Source organism: Scylla paramamosain, chromosome 43, assembly GCF_035594125.1.
Source record: "Scylla paramamosain isolate STU-SP2022 chromosome 43, ASM3559412v1, whole genome shotgun sequence".
Lineage (NCBI taxonomy): Eukaryota > Metazoa > Arthropoda > Malacostraca > Decapoda > Portunidae > Scylla > Scylla paramamosain.
Window position 1 is genome coordinate 3,127,184 of NC_087193.1, and position 10,056 is coordinate 3,137,239.

General features: G+C 38.7%; 1 protein-coding gene across 1 annotated transcript in view; it reads left to right on the forward strand.

Moving 5' to 3' along the window:
* The window catches only part of LOC135093425 (uncharacterized), a 49,270-nt gene extending 40,189 nt beyond the window's left edge, over nucleotides 1-9,081 (forward strand). Inside the window, exon 4 of the mRNA XM_063992701.1 lies at nucleotides 3,188-9,081. Coding sequence (XP_063848771.1) covers nucleotides 3,188-8,291 — 5,104 coding nt within the window. The 3' untranslated portion in view covers nucleotides 8,292-9,081. The remainder of the gene's footprint in view (nucleotides 1-3,187) is intronic.
* The last annotated feature ends 975 nt before the right edge of the window (nucleotides 9,082-10,056 follow it).

Below are 10,056 nucleotides of genomic sequence, written 5' to 3' on the forward strand. Positions count from 1 at the left end.
CGCTTAGGGGGATCCTGAGGAGGGATTGGGGTGATAGGACAAGATAAAGATATGAGATTGTGATCGAAGGAGCCCAACGGAGAAGAAAGGGTGACAGCATAAGCAGAAGGATTAGAGGTCAGGAAAAGGTCAAGAATGTTGGGTGTATCTCCAAGACGGTCAGGAATACGAGTAGGGTGTTGCACCAATTGCTCTAGGTCATGGAGGATAGCAAAGTTGTAGGCTAGTTCACCAGGATGGTCAGTGAAGGGAGAGGAAAGCCAAAGCTGGTGGTGAACATTGAAGTCTCCAAGAATGGAGATCTCTGCAAAAGGGAAGAGGGTCAGAATGTGCTCCACTTTGGAAGTTAAGTAGTCAAAGAATTTCTTATAGTCAGAGGAGTTAGGTGAGAGGTATACAGCACAGATAAATTTAGTATGAGAGTGACTCTGTAGTCGTAGCCAGATGGTGGAAAACTCGGAAGATTCAAGAGCGTGGGCACGAGAGCAGGTTAAGTCATTGCGCACATAAACGCAGCATCCAGCTTTGGATCGAAAATGAGGATAGAGAAAGTAGGAGGAAACAGAAAAGGGGCTACTGTCAGTTGCCTCAGACACCTGAGTTTCAGTGAGGAAAAGAAGATGAGGTTTAGAAGAGGAGAGGTGGTGTTCTACAGATTGAAAATTAGATCTTAGACCGCGAATGTTGCAGAAGTTAATGAAGAAAAAGTTGAGGGGGGTGTCAAGACACTTAGGGTCGTCGACAGAAAGGCAGTCCGACCTGGGGACATTTATGGTCCCCTCCCCAGATGGGGACTCCGTGGCTGGTGTAGGAGTCGCCATGATGATTTTAAAATTTTTGAGTGAAGGTTGTGTGTGTTATTAGGTGCTTGTAGTTTTGTGTGGAGGAAGAGAGTTGTCTTTAGAGGGCAGGCTGTGACTGCCCCCTTGTGTTGTGAGACACAAAGGGAAACGTTCAGTGAGGTCACAGCTGGGTTTAATGATAAGTTCACAGCACCCCCTGAACAGTGCTTTAGACCTCACTGGGAGTAATTATCGTTTCGGCAGGTGTCTACTGCCTCCTCCTCGTTAAATCATCATACCGTGGCACGGGTCCTGCAACATATTATTGTTACTATTGTCACATTATTTTATATATATATATATATATATATATATATATATATATATATATATATATATATATATATATATATATATATATATATATATATATATATATATATATATATATATATATATATATATATATATATATATATATATATATATATATATATTACACGCTGTTATTTTGCCCACAGCTCCTTAACACTGGCATAGATTCTGTGCCGAAACGTTGGAATTAAAGATGTTATACGTAGCTACACTGGTGTTTTTATTCATCAGCAATGTGAATCATACTCCATACATGGACGAATAAGACACCTATACGGAATTAGTAGCTGCGGGAATGAGAAAAACTGGCGGAGACGACTCAACATCTAACATCCTAGAAGTTAGGTATGAGATGTGAAGTTTCCAGTTTAGATAATAAGTATATTACAAAGCAAGGATGTTCAGTGTAGAAGGGGACAGTTGAGTGTCACTGAAAAAGAGTCATGGCTATCTGAAAAGGCGTGTCGAGTTGATGTATGGAGGACATGAGTCTTTGAGGCTCTGAACAATACAAAGTTCGTTGTGTCCCAATCAGAAATTTTAGAGAGATAAGAACTCAGGGGTTCTGTGGCTTCTTTGCGTGAGGTGTTTAATTCCTAAAGGGTTCCACGAAAAAAATATATATATATGGAAAAGTGCACAGTTTCGGAGAAAAATAGGAAGGACCCCATCAGGTCCACAAGCCTTTCGAGGGCTAAGGCCAGCGAGAGCATAGAAAATATCACTGCGTAGGAACTTAATGAGTAGCGTGTAGTCGTAATGTAGAGGAGAGGGAGGAACAAACTCTGAATTATCCAAGATCGAGCTTTTAACAAAGATTTGAGCGAAGAGTGCAACTTTAAAGATAGATGAGAATGAAGAGTTACCATCAGGTTGAAATAATGGAGGGAAAGATGAAGCAAAATTATGGGAATTTTTATTTTTTTTATTTTTTATTTATTTAGGGGGTGAGGTATCAGAAGTCATGAGGGGAGTTAGATCTTGAAAGATTTTGACAATTTTTGTTGATGAAGGAGCTTTTGTCTAGTTGGAGAGTAGACGTATCATGATTCCTTCTTCTGATCTTCCTTCTCCTCCGCCTCCTCTTCCTCCTTTTCCTGTTCCTCCTCCTCCTCTTACTTCTCCTCCTTTTTCTTTTTCTTCCTCTTCCTTTTCCTCTTAAGTGTACATTTTAAACAGTGTGATAGTTAAATCATCATACCGTGGTATATATATCCACGGATCCTGCAACATATTATTGTTACTATTGTCACATTATTATTATTATTATTATTATTATTATTATTATTATTATTATTATTATTATTATTACTCCTGCACTACTTCTACTACTATTATTATTACTATGATTATTATTATTATTATTATTATTATTATTATTATTATTATTATTATTATTATTACTACTGTCATCATCATCATCATCATCATCATCATCATTATTGATACCGTCATCGTCATCATTTCAACAAACAGCAGCAGCTGCAGGAATTAGTCTTAGGAGTGCTGATGGAACTAGTAGTAGTAATACTAGTAGTAGTTGTAGTAGGGGAGGAGGAGGAGGAGGATTAAGAGGAGGAGGAGGAGGAGAAGGGAGAGGAGGAGGAGGAGGAGGAGGAGGAGGAGGAGCAGCAGCAGCAGCAGCAGCAGCAACAGCAGCAGCAGCAGCAGCAGCAGCAGCAGCAGCAGCAGTAGTAGTAGTAGTAGTAGTAGTAGTAGTAGTAGTAGTAGTAGCAGTAGTAGTAGTAGTAGTAGTAGTAGTAGTAGTAGTAGTGGTAGCAGTAGTAGTAGTAGTAGTAGTAGTAGTAGTAGTAGTAGTAGTAGTAGTAGTAGTAGTAGTAGTAATAGTAGTAGTATTTGTTATTTTGTTGTAGCTGCAGCAATAGTAAAAGTAGTTTCAGCAACGACGGTTCCTGCTGCAGCAGCAGGAATAATGGTACTAATACTAGTTCATATATGAACTTAAATGAACTGGTAATTGGAGAAACAAAAAAGCAAAAAAAGTAATACAATTTTCCTTTCTCCAACAGGAAGGCACCAAATCCGAACATTGGTGTACGTAACCTGGTAATACACATTCATAATACATCGGCATCCACCTGCTGTATACGTGCGGACCATGGCGCAGGGAGATCGACACTAGCGCACCACTTGGCATATACATGGGCAACCGGAGAAGACGACATACCGAAGCTTGAGACCTTCGAAGCAGTATTCCTGGTATCTGCAAGAAGCATTGCTGGTGAACTTGGTTACATTTCTGAGATGTCTAGTACGTATGAGGAGCAAAGGGAATCCGACGATGATATACGAAATACTCATGATGATGCATATCTTTCTGAAGTTGAGGATTTACGACTAAACTCAAAAACACCTATTAAAGAGTTTGGTAACCGACATGCCGATGAATGTCTATCCATTTCTGGCGGAGAAAAAGATGAAATTGTGCCTTTTGTCTCACGTAGGTCACAAATGGAGAAGGCAATGCATGTCCTCATATCATCATTACTGCCCATGTCTACTGCTATTCATGGGCCAAATGCCGTGTCTGACTGCGTATCAACAATGAATATTTTATTAGTTATCGATGATGCAGAAGACATTCAACTACATGGATTAGAATCCCTCCAGCATGTATTGAGGTGCATGCGTGGATCAGATACTACAATTATCCTGATGACGGATCCCGCTGGATATAAACGAATTACTCAGGCTGGGAGTTCCAAGAATCTCATTAAACTTGATCTGTGTGGATTAGGTCGTATTGATATTGTTGAGGAAGCCAAGGCGTACATGGCTGCAAAAAAATCAAAAATAGGCATGGATTTACATGGCTCACCCTCCATTATCGAAATGGTGCTAGATACAGACGATTCACACTTACAAAAAAGAAGCCAAACGTGCACAGAATTTAATGAACTGTACTTTGCTTCCCAAGATAAAACATCTGAACAAAACATTCATAAACAAGGTAACGACGAAGTTAAAGATGAACATATGCATGCAAATTCAGATATTTCAAAAGAGCAAGCCAAAATGAATTCCAGTACATTTTTTAACCTCCTGACAGGCAAAAACTTTGTACATAAATCAGGTCATGAAAAATATGAGGCATGTGGTCGGCCAAAAGGAATTGTCGACTTTATCTCGAGAAATATGTGCCGACTTGAAAAGGTATTAAGATTTCCTGAAATGCTGATAAGGACTTGTGACATGTACATAGATGATTCTGATTTGTTTGATGGACTCACAACAGCTACGGATTTACTTTGGACTCTCGTACATTGGGAAGGGGTTAATGCTTCTTCCTCTTCTCATCTAAATGAGGACTTTCAATATTTTTCTAATTATCCTGATAATTCTGCACATGTTATTAGTGAATCTACAAAGCCTCTAGTTGAACATTTAATGTCACGTGGAAATTCTGAAGATAATTTTGAGAATGACCTCATCAACTCTGATTGTTTGGTATATCCTATCAAATCACCGAGACATTCTGGTGATGTTTCAGAATTTGCTCAGACAGAGAGAAACCACAAAGAAATGGACCAAAAATTTCAAGAGAAAATGTATAATTGGCTTATATTTCTCGGTGAAAAGTCTCTTATTCATTTCATAGATAATGAAAGAATGGAAGGGGATCATATTAAAGAACTGGAAACTGAAACAGATGAAATGTTCGGTCATTGTATTGCTGAACGCCTTTTGAACCGGATTTTTAAGTCACGAGATTTTTTTGCAATTTCAAGTGATTTAAAAAATGTGGAAGCTTTTGTGACAAAGCATTTGCATGCATATAATTCTGACGATGATACATTAGAACTTGAAACACCTCAGCGCCAGGCTATGATTGCAGATGGTATTTCTCTGAACGCAACGCCCACCAATGAAAATTCTATAATCACGAGTACGTCTCATTGCAATGCACGAGACTATGAATCAGCTTCTGAAGAAGTCAAAAGCACAGAACCTAAATTTTCTAACAGAGATAATACTGAGAACTCAGAGTTTGCTATTGATCTTGTTCTTCCTGATCCTGAGCACTCTGAAAACCATAGAATGGTATATTTTCATCATTCCAATGAAATTTCTTCCAACTCTGACTTCTGTACGCTGGAGTGTTACGTTGAAAATGACAGAAATGCAGAAAACAATGGGACTGGATTTTCAAGTCAAGATATGATTCATACTCAAGATGATTCACATTCTTCAACATTATGGGACGAAATTTTGGGAGATGAAAATTTTCAGCATCTTAATGTTATAAATTCCAATGACCAGCCGGAATTTTTAGGAAGCAAATCCTTTCAGAATAATAAAATCATGAATCATGAATCTAAGGATGTACCTATAAGCAAACCATTGCATTATGGATGCAATGGTGAATCCCATAACCCAGTAGAAACACTAGTATCTGAAAAGTTCTTACAGGACAACCAAGAAATGAATCCTGAAATAGAAAGAAAGGACAGCTTAGAGAGTGAAAATCCTGCATATCCAGGTTACAAGGAACTGGATGATTTTAGATCACAAAATGAAAATGGGATAAAGGATGATAGCTTAAAACATCAAATAAGTAAAACTGAAGCTGAAGAAATAGTGAATTTGCCAGCAAAAAATTTTGTAAAAGGTGAGAAAATTCTGAGAGATATTAGAAGCTTAAGCAAATGTAGCGAGTGTGATGGCAGTCTAAGTTCAGAGGGTACTGAGTTTGAATGCGAATCTCATATTGAACAGGCTTGTCTTCCTGTAGATCTCATAGAAAAAGATGTTGTTCATTATGAAAAAAATGAATCTCAACTACACCAAAACAATGAAGAGAGAAATATTTTAGATGATGATTCAAATTGTTTTAATGAGCGTTCTAATAAGCTGCAGGCAAGTACAGTTTGTTGTCTTACCATATCAGATAACCAGAGAGCTGAAAATTTTGCTTCAGTCTCTGAAGACAGTCAGAGTTTTGCAAAAAGTCATACGAGTATATCTCAGAATGAAGTCTCACAAGAAAATTATCCAACGAATATAGGTTTTATGGCCAAAGAAGATCCAAAGTTTCATATGGAAGAGTCTGATGAAACATTATCTCCAAGTTCAAAAGAAAACATTAACGGAAGAGCAAATCACCTCGAATTGATAAGAAAACAAACTTTAGAAAATGAATGGACAGATGATACTGACCTTCAAAAGAAAGTTAGTAAGCAAACAGACGTATCTTGCAATAAAACACATGAGCATATTATAAATAGTAATACAAAAATAACAGATCAGAAGTTACTGCATGATGATGAGGGCTTGAGTAACGAAGAAACCTTATGCAATGATAAAGTGACTAATGAACAAACAGGAGTTGAAGTACTACTGTCAGAACAACATCAGATCCAGCGGCAGCAACTGCAGCAACTACAGCAACACTACCACTACCACCACCAACAGCAACAGCAACAGCAGCACCAGCAGCAGCACCACCGCTACCACGACCAACAACAACAGCAGCAGCAGCAGCAGCAGCAACAACAACAACAACAACAACAACAACAACAACAACAACAACAACAACAACAACAACGACAACAACAACAAGACGTGGAGAAACAAAAACAATATGGAGAGCAAGAAAAACATGAACAACAGCAACAGCATTTACCTGTTAATGACAATACAGATGCTATTCAACAAAATCGTTCAATAAATGAAACTGATGATATTAAGGATGAGCAGCTACTGACAGATTTGCTTAGGGATAAAGGATCAAAACCGGAACAAAAATATAAGCAGAACCAACTCCAAAATCGAATCACAAACATTTTACAAAGCCTGAGGAACCGAGCTTCCTTATCCCCGTCACCTGTACGTACTACTAGAAATCCACTCATGACGCAGTTCCTCGCATCATGGTACTTAATTCACGAAATTCAATCAGGACGTAGCCTTGCATCTCTTACAAAGGGTTCTCGTTGTTGTCTAAGACAGTTGTGCATATTCGCCGCTGGACTAGTAAATCGCATCCGCAAACTGGTCGGATACAATACAGAACTAAACCGTCAGCGGTTAGTCAATTCATTGATCAATTACCGATCAGACAGCTCATACGACTTGCCATTTAATATGGATATAGTGGCAGAATTTAAATCTTATCCAGATTTACTCTCATTCACTGTTGAAGCATCTGAGTATCCAGACGAATGGCATTTAAGTCTGTACGAGATGCAGGTCATTCCGCTCCAGGCTCTCCTACTCAACGTATCGCCAAGCCGCATATTTCTAAATGTTGAAGAGATCCGACCATATTCTGAGGAAAGCCGAGTGCTGGAATTTCTGCCAAGGGTAGAAATCCTAGTATGGCTAGATAGTAGATGTCAGTTTGATTATGGCAACGAAGACAGAATGGATAAGATCGTTGCATCGTTCACTGTTCACGTAGTTCTGGCCAAAGTGGAGTTGGTGTCCGGATGCCTCATTCACCGCACGCTCGTGGACTTGCCGTCTCATACCACCTATAAGAACCTAGTGTACCTTAAACTGCGGGTGCTGGATATACACTCACTGTCCTCCCTGCTGTGCATTGACCGCAAACTAAAGTCTTTGTTGTGGGTGGAAGTAAAACTTGACTTCGACTGGATATCGGAGGATGAAGCCCACATTAATAGCTTGCCTCGCTGTTCTGTGCCTCTCTTTGATGTTTACCTTCGAGGTTGTGCAGACGAGCATGTAGTGCGAATGTCCACTATTCTGAGTCTTATGCATCAGCGCTACTCCGGTATTCACTTGGAATCCACATCGCTTACACCGGAGGGCGTTTACGTGCTCTTAAAGCAACTTAAGCAAAAGGAGATCCGTCTCTACTCTCATCCAACCGCCCGACAAAAGTTCCGTCGATGGTATTACCCACAACTTGCTGATGAACCAGCTCCATCCGACGACCTAGCGCGGCAGAGGCTTGGTTATGACGATCGAGTATTCTACAGCAATCACTTTGTCGAATCCAGCACGTACGCCTCAGCGATAGATGCATGGAACCTTACCTCCTTTCTGGAAGAAGAAGAGAGGATAGTCCATTTTGTATATACGACTGAAAATCTCAAATTTGTAAAAGGACTAAATGGTCGTGTTGAGGCAAAGAGGATAAACGAATGATAAAGCTGAGTCTGCATTGTGAGAGACAGAATCTTTACATTTTTTCGTGTAGGTAATTTTGTTTGTCTGCCTATATGTCTGTGTATTGTGATATCGATCGGTATAAACTTCAGAAAGTCTAATGTGAGATGCCATACATGATAAAATTACATTTCATAAAAGACAAAGGCGTGTTGAAATCTAGCCAATAGCCCAGGATGATTATTTCTTCTCAGTTCGGCAAATCCCGAAGAACTTACAAATCAATGAAGTCTAACTAGATCGTTCACACGGTGTCCGAGAGGCAAATTTTCATACTGTAGCGTTTCACCGTTTGCCTGCACTCCTAAACCGTTCAGCGTTGTTTATTCTAGAATAATGTACAAGTCTATGGAGATCATTAACATCCTGGTCACCAAGCACATGATCACTCTCTACTTGACGTCTTCCATCTGCAGAAAACGTAAGAGAACAAGCCCACTGAAAGTGAGCCTTAGGAAAAAAAATCTTTAAAAGACTAACATCACAACCTATGTAGAGTTTCATATATTTCATCAACCAAACTTAAGAAAAAAAATAATAAAATAAATAAATAAATAGCTACTTCATGCTCTCATTAGTTTTAGCAGAATTTTTCTGTAGTTTATCAAGATATTGACACTGAGGTTAAGATTTTAAGACTAACGTATACCGAAGCTATTTGGCTAGCTATACCCACCTCTGAATATTAGACCCATGCCTTTATATATATATATATATATATATATATATATATATATATATATATATATATATATATATATATATATATATATATATATATATATATATATATATATATATATATATATATATATATATATATATAATTTGTGTTGCAGTTGTCATTATTGTTGTTCTTATTGTTCTTGCTGTTGTTGCTGCTACTGTTGTTGTTGTTGTTGTTGTTGTTATAGTTGTTGTTGTTGTTGCTGTTGTTGTTGTTGTTGTTGTTGTTGTTGTTGTTGTTGCTGCTGCTGCTGCTGCTGCTGCTGTAGAGGCCAATAAACCTAGGCTACGAGTAAACAGAAGAGACGTTTGGTTAGTGTGAAGATTTTTCGTGTTTGATCAAATGCTAGATTATGTGGCGATTGAAAATATTTCACGCCCATTATTCACCTGACAATTATGCGTTTACTCTATTACCATTACTTAGGCCTTATTCCCCTGGCGTCTTTTCCACAGCGCGATTGCTACCACCTTGCAAGCGCGGTAGTTAAAACAAGAAATGTTTTTCACCACGCAGTTCAAATGACCAGGAAGTGTCATCATAAATGTTGAAGAAGCAACGTACTACTGTTGTCAGATTAAATACAGATACTACTTTGTTAATTAAGTGAAAGTGGAATGTCAGGACAAAATTATGTAATCAATTGTAAAAAAAAAAAGAAAGAAAGATAAAGAAAAGAGAAAACAAGTTATGTTTTGGCAAACACCTATTTTTTTCTTTTTTTCTGCAATTTCCTCCCATTTTTGTTTAATGTTTTTGTCTTTGTATCAAGAACTCGTACCTCAAAATACACTTGTAAAATGCAAATCCACGTGGACTGTAAGTTCGTGTCTCCATGTCATCGGATGATCACTTTTCTCAATGGTTCATGGCGCTTCCATACTGTGCCTTTTGACGCGCAACGCGCTGCTCGGCAGTAAGACCGCCCAGTAACCTCGAGGTAGGGAGGGAAATGTCGAGACACCGCGGTTCGCCGGGTGGGAGAGAAGATGAGCGGTAGCGTGTGGCCTCCTCCAG